The sequence below is a fragment of the Arachis stenosperma genome, chromosome 9 (assembly GCF_014773155.1).
Source record: "Arachis stenosperma cultivar V10309 chromosome 9, arast.V10309.gnm1.PFL2, whole genome shotgun sequence".
In the NCBI taxonomy this organism is placed as follows: Eukaryota; Viridiplantae; Streptophyta; class Magnoliopsida; order Fabales; family Fabaceae; genus Arachis; species Arachis stenosperma.
The window spans coordinates 6855534-6875393 of record NC_080385.1 but is presented as its reverse complement, the minus strand read 5'-3'; the positions used below and the strand labels follow the sequence as shown (position 1 = coordinate 6875393).

General features: G+C 39.3%; 1 protein-coding gene across 1 annotated transcript; it reads left to right on the top strand.

The window, feature by feature from the left end:
• Positions 1-11405: 11405 nt before the first annotated feature.
• LOC130950668 (tryptophan--tRNA ligase, cytoplasmic) lies at positions 11406-19064 on the top strand. The gene is made up of 11 exons (XM_057879225.1): positions 11406-11895; positions 12002-12121; positions 12543-12728; positions 12996-13113; positions 14029-14115; positions 15034-15126; positions 16220-16300; positions 16771-16842; positions 17040-17108; positions 17301-17411; positions 18752-19064. The coding sequence occupies exons 1-11, from the start codon at positions 11645-11647 to the stop codon at positions 18800-18802; spliced, it is 1239 nt and encodes a 412-aa protein (XP_057735208.1). The 5' UTR covers positions 11406-11644; the 3' UTR covers positions 18803-19064.
• Positions 19065-19860: the final 796 nt, after the last annotated feature.

The following is a 19860-nucleotide window of genomic DNA, read 5'->3' as shown; positions in this document are numbered from 1 at the left end:
AAAAAAAATGCTATGGCGAAAAGTGTTTCTCAATAAAGAGTGAAAATTATTTTTTAATAAAAAAACAAATTCCCTTTATTTTGACCTCCCTAATGCACGATATAACTTTAGTCTTTAGGAGTTATATATAGTTGCTTTGATCAATTCTCTCAATATTTTTGTTTATTCACACGGTGGTCGGTGTATATCTACTATTTAAGTTTTCATTACCCCACCTTGACCAAGTGATTACAACAACTGCCAATGCTGTATTGCTGTAAGATACACTATATGATAATTTACTCGTAAAATAATGATTAAATTATTAAAAATGCTAGGTGTCCAAAATATTTTCATAACCAAGTTTAATTAAAGTTGTTTAAAAATAAAAATTTGTGCTACTTTATCTTTCAATTAATAATCTTGCTACTTCTTTTTTTCTTTCGTTCCTTCTTTTTTTTTTTAATATCGCTGTCGTTGTCACTGTCACTGTCATCCTTAATTCGTTGTCACGATGGCTGACTTCTTCTTTCTTTAATTTTATTGTTGATATTATTATTAATTTCCTCTTCTCTTTTTATTTTCATCATCCTTCTTTATTATTATTTTATTATTGTTTTTATTTTCTTCTTCTCTTATAAATGTTTAAAAAATTAGAATACAAAATTTTTGATACACAAATCATAAATTTTGATATACAATACACAAATTTTAGTATTGTTACGGTGGGTAACCGGAGATGGATTGAATGGACGGCGCTAGTTAGCCCAATCGCCTAAGGATGGTAGTCTCCGAGCTGGTTGGCACGCTGGAACCTCCTTCCGACGTGTATGCGTGAATGAATGGGGGTGGTACCTGCAAAGACACTCCGATGCCTAAGTTAGCAAGGGTGTGAGCAGGTCTAAAGAGTATTGGGCTTAGAGATACCTGAGCCGTGTCAGTGTACTTATAGTGGTGAGCCAATAACCACCGTTGGAGTAGTGCCGTATCTTTAGGATATTAACCGTCCCATTATCTTAGGGAGGTTAAGATATGGCTTTGTGAAGCGGTTAGAGAGATTTTAGGGGCGGTTACTCATTTGAATGAGTGCTTATCTGCCAGCTAATCTCAAGTCCGACTTCTTTAAGGCAAGTCGTAGTGAACACCGACTTCTTTTGTTGAAGGTCGGTGCTTAGAAAGGCTTAACCTATTGGATTGGGCCTTTTAGTGGGACCTGGGCCCTTAACATTGGGCCAGGGTATGAACAGTGCCCCTACTTGAGCCCAAGATCTTTTTAAGGCTTGGGTTCAAGTATTTAACTCGGGTTCGTAGCCGACTTTCACGGGTTTTGAAACCGACGTGATTTTCGCGACCTTTTGTTTCTGACAGTTACGTCAATTCAAGCGTCGTGTCCGTTGGGGAAGCATTTAGGGATTGAGGGCTTTGGTAACGGTGCAACCTCATTAATGACTGCTCCGCTTTTACCATTATGCCCCTTAGCATGTTTATAAATTCTTTCCCTCTCTTTTCATTTTCCGTTTCTGCAATCTTTCAAACTTCTTCTTTCTTTGTACGTGTCGTGTTTGCTCGTACTAAGTTCTTGTGCTCTGGAGACTTTGGCTTCTACCTACCTTCGTTCCAAAAAGAGGTTAGTTTCCTTCTCTTTTTTCGCACTTTTTGTATGATTTTGCTTTGTAGAGGAATAGGTTTTGTAGACTTGCGCCTGGTTCTTTTTTTTCTCTTCTTTTAGAGGCCTTCGTTTTTTTATTTTTCCTTCCCTTTTCTTTTTTTTTTCCTTTGTAGGTTTCTTCGTTTTTCTTAGAGAAAGAAAATGGCCTCCGTAGACTGGGTTGACGTTACTGTTCTGGGGGAGGAGCCGTTGGTTGATGCGGAGTTTATTACTCACCTTCGCGCCCATCATCGGCTCTGTACTTCGGATGAGGATGAGCCTAAATATGAGTTACTTATTCCTGGTTCAGAGGACCGAGTCTGTCATGGAAGAGCCAACGAAACGGTTCCCCACTTCTTTTTTATGTATGAGTGCATGATCACCCGTCTGGGCGTCTTTCTGCCCTTTTCAGACTTTGAGATGTCGGTTTTGCAGCACTGTCGGGTTGCACCTACCCAACTTCACCCCAACTCTTGGGGTTTCTTGAAAATCTACCAATTTATTAGCCATGCTCTGGATTTCCCGACTTCTCTGAAAATCTTTTTCCATCTCTTTCATATGACCAAGCCCTTTAGTGGGTTGAATAATAAACAACAATGGGTTTCCTTCCGAGCCATACAAGGTCGGAGGATTTTTACCCTTTTTGATGAATCATTTCATGACTTTAAAAATTTCTTTTTCAAAGTGCAAGCCGTAGAGGGTCATCACCCCTTTTTTTTGGATGATAATTCTTTTCCCCACTTTCCTTTATACTGGCTGGAGGCCTCCCCTTGTGAGAAATATGGTCTGGATGACCTGGATGAGGTAGAGGCTGCTGTCGTGGGGTTCCTCCGAGAAGTGTGGGGGAGGGCCCCATATTTGGATACTAAAAAATTTCTCCAAGGGTCTCCGACCTTTGTTCAATCACAGCTAGGTAGTTTTTTCTGATCTGCTAAATTTCTGACTTATTAACTGATCATTCCGACTTGAAAGATTCTTTAATTGTTGTTTTCTTTTTTCAGAAATGGCAAAGACAAACGCTCAAGAATCTTTTCAGAGGGTCCAGGAGGCTAAAGCTAAGTCTCGTGCTCGGTCTGGTGGCGCCAGGGTTATCTCTCCTCCTCCTCCCCCTCGTAACATTGGGACTTCTTCCAAGCCTATTGTAATTTCTTCTTCAGCTCCCTCTCAGTCGCTCCCCGTCGTCCGACCTTCCCCCGAACCAAAGAAGCGCAAGACTTTAGAGTCTGGTGCTTCTGAGGTTAGGGCAGATGCCCTTGAGTTTGTTCGAAAGAATATCTATCCCCATGTTCGTATAGGCATGGATGATATGTCTGTTCGGGGTCATCTTACCACTATGGTGGAGGAGAGTCTCAAGGCGGCGGGGGTTTGTGGTAAGCTCTTGGATATTTTTGAGAAGGCTCCCCTTAGCTCTTTAGGGACGACCTCGAAGGTCGAGGAGCTAGAGGGGAGGCTTCGCTCATATCAAGAGCATGAGGGAGAGTTGAAGAAAGAAATTGCCAAGCTGAGGGAGGAGAGAGATACCTTTCGGGAGAAGGGGAAGGCTTTGCAGGCCCAGTACAACATGGAGGTGGAGCTGAGAAAAACGGCGCAGGCCAGTTATCAAAGCTTATTCAAGGACCTTGTGTCCGTGAAAAACGATCTGTTGAACTCTCGGAAGGCATATAATGAGTTGGATGACTCAATTGCTGATGGCGCCGAGGAGTCTTGGAGGATTTTCTTGGAGCAAGTCAGGGTCATTGCTCCCGACTTGGATCTTTCTCCTTTACATCCTGACAAAGTCGTCATCGACGGTGCCATCGTAGATCCTCCTGTTCCTGAGATTGTTTCCGAGTCAGATCTGAAGACTCGGGGGCAGAGGATTATCGAGTCTCCTCCTCGTCCAAAAGATGCTCCGAGTTCCTCAGTTGTTCCTCCGACTTCCTCTTCAGCTTCTCTTCCTGGTCCTGATGGCGCTCCTCCTGGCTCTGGTGATGATCCGTCTATTCCTCTGTAGAAGTAAATTATTTTTTTATGGCTATATGGGGACTCGGCCTGTGAGTCCCCCCTTTTTTAAACTTATTTATATGTTGTTTGGTGATGCTTTGAACAATTTCTTTTGGCCTTTTAAGGCCGTTAACGAAACATTTTTGGCAAGTGCCCTTTTTCGAACAAGGGCTTAGATTAACAAAATAAATACCCTTTTTTGGATAAGGGTTTGAGTTACCTTGTGTGTGTGTGCTTTTCTAATTTTCTGAATTCCCCTTGACTTTTTCTTGAAAAACCTTTGTTTTTGGCTCGTTTGTTTTTCGGAGCTTTTTGTTTAAGGATTTTCGGGACATCCTTTAAACTTCTTTCTAGGTTTTCTTATCTCTTTTTGTTATCCTTTATACTCAACTTTGTTTTAGCGAGTTCTTTATGACTTAGGTTATTTTTTGCGATGCGTTTTTTTTTTTCTACTCGGTTCTACACCCGATTTATGGATCGGTGTGTTTTCGAGCTTTCCTACTCGGAATATTGTTCCGACTTATGAGTCAGATATGTTTCCGAGTTTTTACGATCGACTCATATAACCTCTTTACACCGACTTGTACCTCGTCGTTTTATCCTGACGACCATCTAGGTCGGTTCATGGGATTTTTACGTTTTGTCGAGCTTAAGTCGGCGCGTTTCGTAGAAAGGCTTAGAAAAATAAAGGAGGATATTATAAGAGATATTATGAATGAAAAATATCTTTATTATTGGGGGGGTACCTTCTTTTGCTACTAAGGGTCTTGATAGCCTATTTTTCCCTTAGTCTCTACTATGATGCCTCGTTAAAAACCCTTCTCCAGAAAAAACCCTTTTTGGGAAAAAATCATGAAGTTGGGAAAAGAGTACATCAGGGAGTAGAGTTCGCTTTTAACTGTAGTACCTTTTCATATTACAAGCATGCCACGACCTTGGTAGCTCAGTGCCGTTCAGGTCGGTTACTTTATAATAACCTTTTCCTAAAACTTCATTGACTTTGTATGGTCCCTTCCAATTTGCGGCGAGCTTTCCTTCTCCCGATTTATTGACTCCAATGTCGTTTCTGATTAGGACCAAGTCATCTGTAGCAAATGTTCTTCGAATGACTTTCTTGTTGTATCTTGTTGTCATTCTTTGCTTCAGCGCAGCTTCTCTTATCTGGGCACCTTCTCGGACTTCGGGAGCAAGTCGAGCTCCTCTTTGTGTCCCCGTATATTTCCGACCTCGTCGTGGAGAATTACCCTTGGGCTTTGCTCATTGATTTCTATTGGAATCATGGCTTCTACACCGTAGACTAGTCGGAAGGGTGTTTCTCCCGTGGCGGATTGGGGTGTTGTTCTGTAGGCCCATAGCACTTGAGGGAGCTCTTCAGCCCAAGCTCCTTTTGCTTCCTGTAATCTCTTTTTTAGTCCTGCCAGTATGATTTTGTTGGCTGCCTCGGCTTGTCCATTTGCTTGTGGGTGATCTACCGAGGTGAACTGATGTTTGATTTTCATACTGGCTACTGAGCTTCTGAAGGTAGCGTCGGTGAATTGGGTTCCATTATCCGTAGTAATGGAATAAGGTATCCCATATCTTGTGATGATATTTTTGTAGAGGAACCTGCGACTTCTTTGAGCGGTGATAGTGGCTAATGGTTCTGCTTCTATCCACTTTGTGAAGTAATCTATTCCCACGATCAAGTATTTGACTTGTCCTGGCGCCTGGGGAAAAGGTCCTAACAAATCCATTCCTCATTTTGCAAAAGGCCATGGAGAAGTGATACTAATGAGCTCTTCTGGTGGAGCTACGTGGAAATTTGCATGCATCTGACACGGTTGACATTTTTTCACAAATTCTGTGGCATCTTTCTGCAAGGTCGGCCAGTAGAATCCAGCTCGGATTACTTTCCTGGCTAGTGACCTTGCCCCGAGATGATTTCCGCAGATCCCGTTATGTACTTCCTCCAACACCTCGGCGGTTCTTGAGGTCGGTACGCATTTTAACAATGGTGTCGATATCCCTCGTCGGTAAAGGACATTTTTCACCAAAGTGTAATGCTGTGCTTCCCTTCGGATTCTTTTGGCTTCCTTTTCCTCCTTAGGGAGGATGTCGAATTTCAAGTATTCGACTAAGGGATTCATCCATCCGAGGTTTAAACCGACTACCTCAAGTACCTCTTGCTTATCTTTCGTTTTTGCTACTGAGGGTTCTTGGAGGGTTTCTTGAATCAGGCTTCTGTTGTTTCCTCCTGGTTTGGTACTTGCTAACTTGGATAGGGCATCCGCTCTGCTGTTTAAATCCCGAGTTATGTGTTTGACCTCGGTTTCTGCAAAGCGTCTAAGGTGTTCCAAAGTTTTTTCCAAGTACTTCTTCATATTTGGGTCCTTTGCCTGATACTCTCCACTTATTTGGGAGGTCACCACTTGCGAGTCGCTGTATATCATCACCTTTGTAGCACCGACTTCTTCTGCTAATTTTAGCCCAGCAATCAAGGCTTCATAATTCTGCCTGATTGTTTGAGGCTGGGAATTCAAATTTTAGAGAAACCTCAATCTGGGTTCCTCTTTCATCTACCAATATTATGCCTGCGCCGCTTCCCGTTTTGTTGGAGGATCCGTCTACATAGAGTTTCCATGTAGTCGGCTTTTCCTCTTGGTCTCCTGCGTATTCCGCTACGAAGTCGGCGAGACATTGAGCTTTAATTGCTGTCCGAGTTTCATATTTTAGATCGAATTCGGAGAGCTCTATTGCCCATTGAACCATTCTCCCTGCAACATCCGTCTTTTGGAGGATTTGTTTCATGGGTTGGTTTGTGCGGACTCTTATTGTGTGAGCCTGAAAGTAAGGTCGTAGCCTTCGTGAGGCTATCACTAAGGAGTAGGCAAACTTTTCAAGTTTGTGGTACCTTAGTTCAGGGCCTTGTAGAACTTTGCTGATGAAATATACTGGATGCTGTCCGACCTCATCTTCTCTTATCAGGGCTGATGAGACAGCCTTGTCTGCTACAGATAAGTATAGGACGAGGTCTTTTCCGGATACAGGTCGGGTCAGAATAGGAGGTTGGCTTAAGAACTTTTTGAACTCTTGGAACGCCTCCTCGCATTCAGGGGTCCATTCAAACTGACATCCCTTTCTCAATAAGGAGAACAGTGGAAGGGATTTTAGTGCTGATCCTGCCAAAAATCTCGAGAGGGCTGCGAGTCGGCCATTCAGCTGCTGGACCTCTCTCAAACAAGTCGGCCTTTTCATCTCTAGGATGGCTCTACACTTATCGGGATTGGCTTTGATCCCTCTTTGTGTTAGCATAAATCCTAAAAATTTTCCTGCCTCCACCGCGAAGGCGCACTTTGTGGGATTTAGTCTCATCCCGTGCAGCCTTATGGTGTCAAAGACTTGTGAGAGGTCGGATAAGAGGTCGACCTCTTTCTGGGTTTTTACTAGCATGTCGTCGACATATACTTCCATCAAGGTCCCCAAGTGGGAGGAAAACACTTTGTTCATCAACCTTTGATATGTGGCTCCTGCATTCTTTAATCCGAATGGCATGACCACGTAGCAGTAGTTGGCTCGGGGTGTGATGAATGATGTTTTTTCCTGGTCGGGCCCGTACATCGGAATTTGATTATATCCCGAGTAGGCGTCCATGAATGATAAGTATTGGTACCCCGAGCTGGAGTCCACTAGGGTATCAATACTTGGTAGGGGATAAGGGTCCTTAGGACATGCCTTATTTAGGTCGGTATAGTCGACGCACATTCTCCATTTACCGTTCTGTTTTTTGACTAGCACTACATTGGCTAGCCATGTTGGGTACTTGACCTCTCTAATAAAGCCGGCTTCCAGGAGCGCCTGTACTTGCTCTTCTACTATTATGGCTCGTTCTGGACCAAGCTTGCGTCTTCTTTGCTGTACAGGTCGGGATCCTGGATAAACCGAGAGCTTGTGGGACATGAGCTCGGGGTCAATCCCTGGCATGTCGGAGGCCTTCCAGGCGAAGAGATCGGAATTATCTCTTAGGAGCTTAGTCAACCCTTGTTTTAGAGTTTTCCCTAGGTTGGCTCCTATGTGAGTGTTTTTCCCTTCCTCTTCACCAACCTGTATCTCCTCGGTTTTTCCTCCCGGTTGTGGTCGCAGCTCTTCTCTGGCCTTTGCACCGCCGAGTTCTATTGTGTTAACTTCTCTGCCCTTTCCTCTTAGGTTTAGGCTTTCATTGTAACACTTTCTTGCTAGCTTTTGATCTCCCCTTACCGTTGCTATTCCCGCTGAGGTCGGGAATTTCATGCAGAGGTGAGGGGTAGATACCACTGCTCCGAGTCGATTGAGGGTGGCTCTGCCGATTAGAGCATTATAAGCTGACCCCACATTGATGACTATGAAGTCTATACTCAGAGTTTTTGATTTTTCCCCTTTTCCAAAAGTGGTGTGAAGGGGTAAAAATCCTAGTGGTTTTATTGGCGTGTCCCCTAATCCATATAGGGTGTCAGGGTAGGCTCTTAATTCTTTCTCATCTAACCCTAGTTTGTCGAAAGCAGGCTTGAAGAGAATGTCCGCCGAGCTTCCTTGGTCTACTAGGGTTCTATGGAGATGGGCATTTGCTAGGATCATAGTTATTACCACTGGATCATCGTGTCTAGGGATTATTCCTTGCCCATCTTCTTTTGTGAATGAAATGGTAGGAAGGTCGGGTGACTCTTCCCCGACCTGGTAGACTCTCTTGAGATGTCTTTTGCGAGAAGATTTGGTGAGTCCCCCTCCCGCAAATCCTCCTGAGATCATATGGATATGTCTCTCTGGGGTCTGCGGTGGTGGGTCTCTTCTGTCCATATCATCTCGCTTTCTCTTTCCGTGGCCGTCCGACCTTTCTATGAGATATCTATCAAGCCGACCTTCTCTAACCAGCTTTTCTATCACATTCTTAAGGTCGTAACAGTCGTTAGTGGAGTGACCATATATTTTATGGTACTCGCAGTAGTCGCTGCGGCTTCCCCCTTTTTTATTTTTAATGGGTCTAGGGGGTGGCAGTCTTTCAGTATTGCAAATCTCTCTGTATACATCCACTATAGAAACTTTCAGGGGAGTATAAGAGTGATATTTTCTTGGCCTTTCGAGACTGAGCTCTTCTCTTTTCTTGGTCTCCCTTTCCCTCTCTTTTGTTGAGGGAGGGAGCCCAGGTCGTCCGCTCAAGTCTCTCAGTTTAGCGTTTTCCTCCATGTTGATGTACTTTTCAGCTCTCTCTTGTACATCACTTAGAGAAACGGGGTGTCTTTTAGATATGGACTGTGAGAAGGGACCTTCTCTGAGCCCATTGACTAGCCCCATTATGACTGCCTCTGTGGGTAGGTCCTGGATCTCCAAACATGCTTTGTTGAATCTTTCCATATATGCTCGTAAAGATTCTCCGACCTCCTGTTTTACTCCCAGGAGGCTCGGTGCATGTTTCACCTTGTCTTTTTGAATTGAGAACCTCATCAAAAACTTCCTTGAGAGGTCTTCAAAACTGGTGATCGATCTTGGGGGAAGGCTGTCGAACCACTTCATCGCTGCTTTCGATAAGGTGGTCGGAAAAGCCTTGCATCGAGTAGCGTCGGAAGCATCAGCTAAGTACATCCGACTTTTAAAGTTGCTTAGGTGGTGTTTGGGATCCGTAGTTCCATCGTAGAGGTCCATATCGGGGCTTTTGAAGTTTCTCGGAACTTTTGCCCTCATTATGTCCTCGCTGAAAGGATCTTCTTCACCTAAGAGTGACTCTTCTTGGTCGTCGCGGGAATTGTGACTCTTGAGGGAGGATTCCAGCTTTGAGAGTTTCCTTTCTAACTCTTTTCGCCGTTCCATCTCCTCTTTTAAGTACTTCTCTGTTTCCCTTTGTTTCCCCCGCTCTTGTTCTAACTGCTCCAGACGGCTGTGGACTAACCCTATTAGCTCAGTTATGTGGGATGGTCCGCCTTTTTCTGATTCTCGCTCGTCTGAGGGGTTTGCCTTCGGGTTTTTTACCCTGGAGGTGCCCTCTCTATGCTGATCGTTAACTTTTTGGTGGAGGGTTAAGTCCACATTGTTATTACCTGCGTTCAGATTCTCTTCTTCGGAATCTGTTTCCGCATGGACTTCTTCGTGGAATCTATCCGCCATTAATGGGTGATCTCTCGGGTCCCCGGCAACGGCGCCAATGTTACGGTGGGTAACCGGAGATGGATTGAATGGACGGCGCTAGTTAGCCCAATTGCCTAAGGATGGTAGTCTCCGAGCTGGTTGGCACGCTGGAACCTCCTTCCGACGTGTATGCGTGAATGAATGGGGGGTGGTACCTGCAAAGACACTCCGATGCCTAAGTTAGCAAGGGTGTGAGCAGGTCTAAAGAGTATTGGGCTTAGAGATACCTGAGCCGTGTCAGTGTACTTATAGTGGTGAGCCAATAACCACCGTTGGAGTAGTGCCGTATCTTTAGGATATTAACCGTCCCATTATCTTAGGGAGGTTAAGATATGGCTTTGTGAAGCGGTTAGAGAGATTTTAGGGGCGGTTACTCATTTGAATGAGTGCTTATCTGCCAGCTAATCTCAAGTCCGACTTCTTTAAGGCAAGTCGTAGTGAACACCGACTTCTTTTGTTGAAGGTCGGTGCTTAGAAAGGCTTAACCTATTGGATTGGACCTTTTAGTGGGACCTGGGCCCTTAACATTGGGCCAGGGTATGAACAAATATATATAACAAATTTTGTAAGGATCACATGCCTAAAATATTAACAACCAACCAATAAAATATGCATAACACATAAATTTGTGTAAATAATACAAAAATTTTGTTACATAACATAAAAATTTTTTATGTATAAGATATAATTTTTTAGAAGATTACATTTCTAAAATATTGACTCACCAAACTAACAAAATATATTCACAACAAAAATTTGTGTTATGTATAAAGATTTGTGCATTATGTGCAAAAATATGTGTGCTATACATAATATTTATACTACATTGATAGGTTTGTTATGTGTAAAATTTTGTGTGTGATGCAAAATGTACGAAGAGAAAGAGTTGATATATATGTACACTTTTTTTAGCTAATTTCTATACTAATTTAGTTAAACTTAGTTACAAAAAATTTGTACAAGTAATATTATTTTAAAATTATAATTTTACCAAAAATTGCTATTAGCTCAAAACTTTCAAAATAAAAAATAATTTTATATTTAACTATTTCATATAAAATTTTTTTATTTATTAATTATATTTAAATATAATAAGATAAAAGTATTTATTTATTTATTATATAAAAATATTTTTTTAATTAATTTTTTAAAAAAATTATAAATTATAATTTTTAAAAAAATATTTTTTTATCTTTTAGTATTTTTTTATTACTAAAATTTACTAAATACACTAAAAAATTCAATAAAAAACAAAATTTTTTTCAATTTGAATTAACTTTTAAAAAATACTTATTTTTTTAAAAAATATTTCTTTAACAAATAAAAATTATTTTATATTTAAATATATATTTTTTAAAATTTCAAGTATTAAAAATATTATTTATTTTTTTAAAAAAATAACGTATTATTAATTTAAAAAAATTTATTTTTTAATAGAAATATTTTTTTAAAGAATGTAATCAAATAAATTTTAAATTGAATAAAAATATTTTATTAAAAAAAAACTTTTTCCAATCCAAATCAACCTTTAATAGCCTTCAAACAAGCACAAATAACTTTGGATCACTTCATATTCGAATTTACTTAAAAAATTATTTGTACTTCTGCAATTAAAGCTTGAATAATTACATAAGAAAATAATAATTTCGGCATTGAACTACAAAACGGCATTTCCCAAATCCCCTGACCCTAAAATCCATCTCCTCCTTCTCCTCAGTCCTTTACCACTCCCAGTTGCAGCACCTCCTGCCTCCAACAAGCCACGCCCTGACGCCCATCCTTATTGCCGGTGACAGCTACATTTCTCCACCAGATAAGCGGAGCACTTACTAGCTCTCTCTTGCCGGCACCGATCAATCACTGCCGCCGGCAACTTCTCCCGACCCAAGGAACAACCGAGAAATGGCACCACCACCGGCAGCGGCAGAACAAATAGAGACCACGACGACGACTGCCATACATGAGGAAGATGATGGTCAAGTGGTGAATCCATGGGAGGTTTCAGCCAAAGACGGCGGCAAGATTGACTACGATAAGCTCATTGACCGCTTCGGTTGCCAGAGGCTCGACCACGCGCTCATCCAGCGCGTTGAGCACCTCACTTCTTGTCCCGCGCACGTCTTCCTCCGCCGCGGCGTCTTCTTTGCTCACCGGTACTCGTTCTGTCATTTTGTCTCGGTGATGAGATGAGCAATTGAATATGATGTCGTGTTTTGTGTTTTCATCGTGTTTGTTTCAAACTTTTCTAATTTTTGGCAGTGATTTTGCTGAGATTTTGGATGCGTATGAAAGAGGCGATAACTTTTACTTGTATACTGGGAGAGGACCGTCCTCCGAAGCTTTGCATTTGGGGCATTTGATTCCCTTCATGTTCACCAAGTAAGGTGCATTTGAAATCATTGTTATTTGAAAAGATTCTGTTAGTTTGACTTGGATATTTTTGTGGAACTAAACTAATCTTTAATGGGCATCAAAGTAGTTTATTTTTATGTTAGAATTGTATCTTTCATGGGAATGGAAGTTTTGCAATATGTTTTTTTATAGCTTATGTGGTTCAATGCACATTGAATGATACATAACTAAGGGCCCTCCCTTGGGAGCACACACTAAGAATTTATTTGTCATCATAGAGTCATCTTATTTTATTACTTGAAGATCCATAAATTATATGATAGAAGTGTTTTATAGTGAAAGGGAATAAAATTTGTGTACTTGGAATTATATGCAATGAGAGTGAAGATGAGTCAATTATTTTAGTTGGTGATGGGTGTTTGTTGACTTAGTGGAAAACGACATGTAGGTATTTGCAAGATGTTTTCAAGGTTCCTCTGGTTATACAACTTACTGATGATGAGAAGTTCTTGTGGAAAAACCTTACTGTTGAGGAGTGCCAGAGACTTGCAAGGGAGAACGCAAAGGACATCATTGCTTGTGGTTTTGACATTTCAAAGACATTCATCTTTGCTGATTTCAATTATGTTGGTGGGTGAGTGAGTTTTATAAATGCAAGATTTTCTTGAAAACAGAATTTTCAAGTGTGCTTTCTTATACTTAAGGAACTTCCTGTCTGATTAATGTTTATGGCATTACGAGTTTGATGTAAATGAGGAGCTGAATTTGACCTGGAGACTGAATGCTACCTTCTAAGAGCAAATTTGATGTTGGAACTGAAAAATAAGAATTTCATGTTTTCTACTTCAACAATACCAGTTAGTATGTGTATAACTGTATATACTATAATTTCCCTTTCCAGTGCCTTCTACAAGAACATGGTAGAGGTTGCAAAGCGTGTGACGTATAACCAGGCTGTTGGCATTTTTGGTTTCACTGGGGAAGATCATATTGGAAAAGTTAGCTTTCCACCTGTGCAGGTATAGTCTAGTTATTTGCTCTGTTGTATGTGGCCCATTTTATATTTCACATTTATTTATTATGTTTTTTCTGTTGCTGTAGCTTTAGCTATTAGAGTTGGTTTCCTAATATTTAACTTTAATTTTTAACTTATACATAATAATAATAATAATAATAATGATATGTCTGATCCCTAAATTGATTTAGCAGAATCAATTCGTTGACTACTAAATAATTTGCTTACCATGAAAGGATCTCATCATTTAGAGTTTGTGCATTTTTAGCATTTCGCCTCCAATATCGGGGTTTTGATTGTCCTATTTGACAATTAAATTATATGTAAATGTCCTATTTGAAGGCCTAACACAACCTTCTTTTTTATTTGTGCTTGGGACAAACTATGTAACATAAGCAGAGTTATTAAACTATATGTAAATAAGAAATTAAAATTGTTCACAAGCATTGAGTGTATGTTTATAATATTATAGGGGTTACGGTTTCATTTCAGTAATACGTGGTTCACAGTTCACACCATCATATAAATTTGTACAAAATGCTTGAACAATTCAGCTATTGCTAAGTCATTCCGAGCATTTTGAGTTTCTTATTGACAACTCACATGGAAAGGTAAATAATTACTTAATTACTATTTTTAGACATTATATTTCATGTCATTTGAATGAACATTAGAAGAGCATAAACCAAATGTTGAGTAACATAAATTTATGGACATGAAATAGATCTATATCTAGAACGGACAAAATATGAATTTATACACAGTAGTTGTGAAATTTTTGTACTTTTACAAGTTATATTCTAGTGTAACTTCATTGTAATTTATGGTCAGTTGCTTTTTCTGTTCTTTTTCATTCAATTATCATGCAAACATAAAGTTTTTACTTGAAAATGATTGAATTGCTTCATCTGTTTTTCAGGCAGTTCCATCATTCCCCAGTTCATTTCCTCACCTATTTTCTGGCAAGGAGAATCTCCGTTGTTTAATTCCATGCGCAATTGATCAGGTTCACTATTCTTGATGCCCTTTGTGTGCAAATTCTCATGTTTATATATATATATATATAAGCCCTTTTATTTAATTTGTGTGGATAGGTGAATTCACATGTTAATTTAATTTGAAAATTAACTAGTATGGAGATTGGGGAAAAAACAGAGGGATTCGTTTGGCTTCCGGCAGTTACTTTTTTTTTTTGTGGTTTGAGAAAAAAAAAAATATTTGATTGAGCGAAAAGTAGTATTGAACAAGGGTACAACTAGAGGGAATTCACATAACACTGATATCTGGAGAATCAGGGATTTTTAGACCTAAAGTCTGCAACATATGGTTTGTATTTATGCTATCTGGACAATGGACATGACCTTAGAGAGCTTTAGATTACCAGTGAGGAAAGCCAGAAGACTCAACCATCAAAACTTCCTACCATAAGACGAGTGGAATTCCAAGAAAGAATGGAATTTTGAGCAGATTAAGAACCCTAAGATGGATGAATTAGGTAAAGAAGATAAATTATACCGGTCAATAAAGCCTTCTGACAATCATAGTCCTTATTTAGATTCAGTTAACTTCATTTGCTTTTCGTATTATTTTATCTCGGACAAGTGAATACTTTAGGAGATATGATTACTCATCCTGCAAAAACATTTTGCAAAGCAGAGAAGGGATAAATTATATTAGCTCGTAGAGTTTTGTTATGCCCTTTGCATTTTTAATACTACTACTTAAATAAGTAGCTAATATTATGAATCTATCTTGAATAATTATTTTCTTAGAATGACCTAATAATTTTGCCATCATGTCATAAAACTTTCTCGGTGAACACCAGGTTCTTGTTCCTGGTATCATGGGGTCTCACTCACTAGCTTGCATGTGCATTTTAATGTTACCCATCTTTTGTAACAGCTATTCTTTATGAAACATTCAGGATCCTTATTTTAGAATGACGAGAGATGTTGCTCCTAAATTAGGATATCACAAGCCAGCCTTGATTGAATCATTATTCTTCCCTGCGCTACAGGTATTGTTATGCTGCAAAATAATGCTACTTTATTGAATTGATCAAGCACAACTGAAATTTTGCATTTTTGTGTATTTGTGCAATTTTCTTTTAAATGTGATTTTGCGTTATTTTCCCATGAACGTGAGTCATGTCTGCTAATGACGTGGAGTTGCTGCTAATCTCCATTTGTCCCTGTATTCAACATTCCCACTTCCTAAGAATCAGGAAACACGAAAGAGGGAGTCGTGACTTCCTTGTGCTATGATGGTCAGACTTTGCCAGGAAACAACAGTGATACTGAACTTAATTAGTTCTGACTTCAGCGAATGCAGAGTTATGGATGATAATGGATAATGAAGTGAAGAGGAGGAGTTGACTGAGATTGAGCTCAACAAGTTGAGTGATTGTACTGTGAGGACAACATATGTAAAATGGCAAGGAATTTTAAAGGGGAGGACGAGGGGTCTATACTAAGATATGGGAAGGTTCTCTAATGAGAGTATTATTACTAAAGCATTAGGGAAGAGGTAGGAAAATACTGGGAAAGACTTGGCTGGTGCTGAGCTCCTCTAACTGCTCTGGGACTGCTTTCTTTTCTTGTTTTCTTGTATCTCAGGGCTCAGGCTAATCCATTCTGTTATGGTCTTTTTTTCATCAATTTACAGCATTTTCTTCAGTTCACGGTTTTATTTACCAACCATCGATCAACATCATTTTCAGTTATCCTGAATATGGAAGGCACTGTGGGATTCCAAATTCTGGTCCTTAATCCTGAACTTGCTTTTCATTGTATTTGTGGGAATGCCTGCATTCCAGAAAGGCCAGAATGCCTGAGTATGTTTATTTGAAACTTTTTTATATGAAAATATCAAAGCAATAGGAAAAGTGAATGCAACTACACTTGAATGTAAGATTGCTATACCATCCAGCATAAGCAAAACAAAGACCTCTTATTGATCTATGTTTTCTATTGGTGAGAATTTCATGAACTCTTATTGGAACATATCATCATCTTTTGTAGGCCTTGAAATTTTTACTCTAAGAAAACTCTTCTATGCGATTGCTTTTTTGCGTGGTTGTCCTTAGCTTTATTAGAGTTGAATGCTTGCAGGGGGAAACAGGAAAAATGTCTGCCAGTGACCCCAACTCCGCAATATATGTGACTGATTCAGCAAAAGACATAAAGAACAAGGTTTGGTCCTAAGATACTCTCTTTATGTTTTCTGCACTACTCTATTGTCTAGATTTAACTGTTGTAGTGTTTATTCTTTGAATTGCTTGTTTGATGAAGAATCTTGAGTTTGTATCCTGTGTTGTGTATATGCAAGATATTAAGAGGTTCTGTTTCATTTCCTTTAATTGTATTCATTTCGACTCATTACCAGTCACCATATCAATCACTAATTCCCCTTCGGCGAATCTTGCTGCGGCTCACTTGATGATTAGAAAGTTTAACACAGTCACCATATCAGTCACTAAATTCCCTTCCGGTAAATCTTGCTGCAGGTCACTAGATGATTAGGAAGTTTAATATTAGTCCCCTCGTCCTACAGTGCTTCTGTTTTTGTCTATCTTAAGCATCAAATTCCCCTCCCCCTGACCCTGTTTTGTTTTCTGGTTGCTTACCTTCACTACAAACTGTGTATTTGTGACTCTTTGCAGGTAAACAAGCATGCATTCTCTGGTGGTCAAGATTCTGTAGAGAAACATAGGCAATTAGGGGCGAATCTTGAGGTAATGAAGTTCTGATTGCTTTCTTCTGATGATTAATATGCTGGTCACCTGTCAATTTGTGGACATAACATTGTTCAGACAAGGGCTTAAAGACCCCTTCCGTTCTCCCTTTTCCGTACAATTAATTCCTTCTCTTATCTGTGTTGCTCTTTTCTTCTAATTGTAGATCAATAATCTTGACATGTTAAATTATTCAGGTAGATATACCAGTCAAATACCTTTCATTTTTCCTAGAAGATGATGCAGAACTTGAACACATAAAGAAGGTCAGATTTCTATTCCTTTTCCTAAGGGATTGTTTTGGGTTTTGGAGGGGAGAGGAGAGTAAGGGAAGGTTTGTAATGTAAATTTTACACTACAAGCCCTCCACTTCCAAACTCACAAGACAAACAACTCCTAAATTGGTTTTTATGAGCAGCAAAATATGAGTTCTACTCTGACAAGTTTTCCTCTCATAGGAGTATGGGGCTGGACGAATGCTTACTGGTGAGGTGAAGCAGCGCCTAATTCAAGTTTTGACTGAACTCGTAGAGAGACATCGTAGGGCTCGTGCTGCCGTGACGGATGAGGTTTGCATTCTTCACTATTAAATATTGGCAAAGATGTGCTCATGCTGAAAAAATAGGACAAAAGAATACATGGGGCAACTAAATTGAAATCTCAATGGTTGATTACATTATGTTGGAACACTGCATGTGCATAGATTATTCAAGTAATTGAGTTATGAGATGAATGTCATCTTCGTAAAGAGAAGTGAACAAATGGAACCAAATTTCACTTTTTAAACACAAAGATCAAGTTAGGAATGGTATCCGAAGAATCTCCTATGGGGGATTTAACAAACCCGGTAAATTAAAAAGCAAAGTCTAGTCCAGTAAACATCATAATCCAAAAGGAAAACAAGAATGAGTTTAAATTAACTAGTCAAAGGATCTTGAAGCCTGCCATTTATCATCAAGTTTGTCTAGAGTTCTTGGATGCCTTTAAACGAACTAGTGAAAGGATCTTCAAGCCCTGCTCTTTGTGAACATCAATTTTGTCTAAGTTCTTGAATGGGTTTAAACAAACTAGTCAAAGGATCTTCATGCCTGTTCTTTATGAACATCAAGTTTGTCTAGAGTTCTTATATTGGTTTAGGTGTTGGGTGCTACTGCATTATTGTGGGCTGTAGGGCACTTCACACGCTGCAATCCAAGTGGAGCTGTGTTCCATGCTTCAACTTTTCCACGAGTTTTACTCGTTGAGTAAGCTTCACCCAAGCTAGTTTGGTATCCAAATCGATCAATTTCAAAAACAATCCCGCTACGTAACTAACAAGGATTCTACCAACTTCTGCCAACTCTTGTTTATGATTGTGTTTAATGGAAGTGTCTTTGTGGATGTGTCTAATGGAAATGTCTTTTTATGGCTGTGTCTAATCAAAGTGTCTTTGTGGATGTGTCAATGCTAATTGTAATTAAAATATAATAATTAATTATTATTGACAATAAGTTGGCAGATAGTATATTGGTACCATATACTTTTCCTTTCAAAAAATTCATAAGGTATTTCAGAAGTTGATAGAACACTTCTACAGGATTGATGGCAACTTTACAGCTAGTCAGCTAGTATGAGGTTATGGATCCAATGCCTAACCAAATGAAAACTATGACAAAACAGGATGTTAATGTATCAAATAAAGCATAAATAACTTGAATTTCTGAGTTATCAGATTTCACCTTCTTTAAAGTCTGCCAGATTATGTTTTTCGGTTAGTAATTTCTTTGTTGAATTGTTGTCTAGTCTGATGAGACTGTTGAAGATTAAGGACGAAGTGTCCTTGCTCTATAAACATTTGTTTGTTTGTTATTATTCATATAGTGCAAAACTCAATTTTGTCATGTATTTTGGGTTCTGTAATTTCTTTCAGATGGTGGATGCATTTATGGCCGTGAGACCACTTCCCCACATGTTTGGCTGACGTTCTCTTATGTTATCTGCCCAAATATGAGATCAGTCGCTGAATTTCTATTCAAAAGTTAATCGTTTTTGTAGAACTTTTATATTTCGTTTTTGTTATATAGACATTTTACTTTCAAAAGTTATTCTTATAATATCTATTACTGTTCGATTAACCCGAAGTTTAGCAACCTTGAGTTAACCAACTCGAGAATCTAGATTACTTTTAAAGTTTTTATTAAACTTTTACAGCTATTAATGTTGAGTGTCATAATTTTGGACAATTTTCTCCAATTGTCATGATGCTTGTTAATAGTAACACAGAAGGAAAAGGAAATATTAGACATTAAAGGTGAATTTTAGTTACGTACTTCGCCCAACTGCATAATGTGATGATGCAGATATCCCATGTGCAACCTTATATAACTACGGATTTATACTGACTGGGCTAAGCCTCTGCAGCGCCTTTCAATATCATGCCAAGTTTTGCAATCCAATTTGCGATCAACCATTGTCACATTATCTTCGTATATGAACTTCTAAGATCCATTAGGAATAAATCATAAATGAGAAATTTCCAAGTTTGCTGAAAAATTTTGTCAAACATATGGATGTGCTACAACGGAACCAATGATTATCAAGAAAATATTACTGCCTTTGAGGCTAGGATGAACCTTCAGAGCGCTGTAGATGTCGTCAGTCGGTGTGCTTTCCAGATTACTTTGGCAGGACCATCCATCAAGTGGTTCTACTCTTTTGTTGACATATCCCAAAAATTCCTTGCCCAATTCACAGACACAAATTGTGAAGGCTAAACACTATTAATGGCGCAAGGTAGTGATGAATTTACAAGAAAGTACCCCGACAAGTTTAATGGCGCATGTCTCAAGATTGATGGCCTCATGGACTCCATCTCTCTGCTTGACAAATGGTCTAATGATCGAAGATTTTCGTAAACATCTAATCACCAAACCAGTTTGGACTATACATAAGATCCAAAATGTCGTGAGATGTACATCAATGACGAGGAAGTGAGTTAGGTTCAGCAAAATGCTAACCTGTCTCATCATCAGTCTCAAG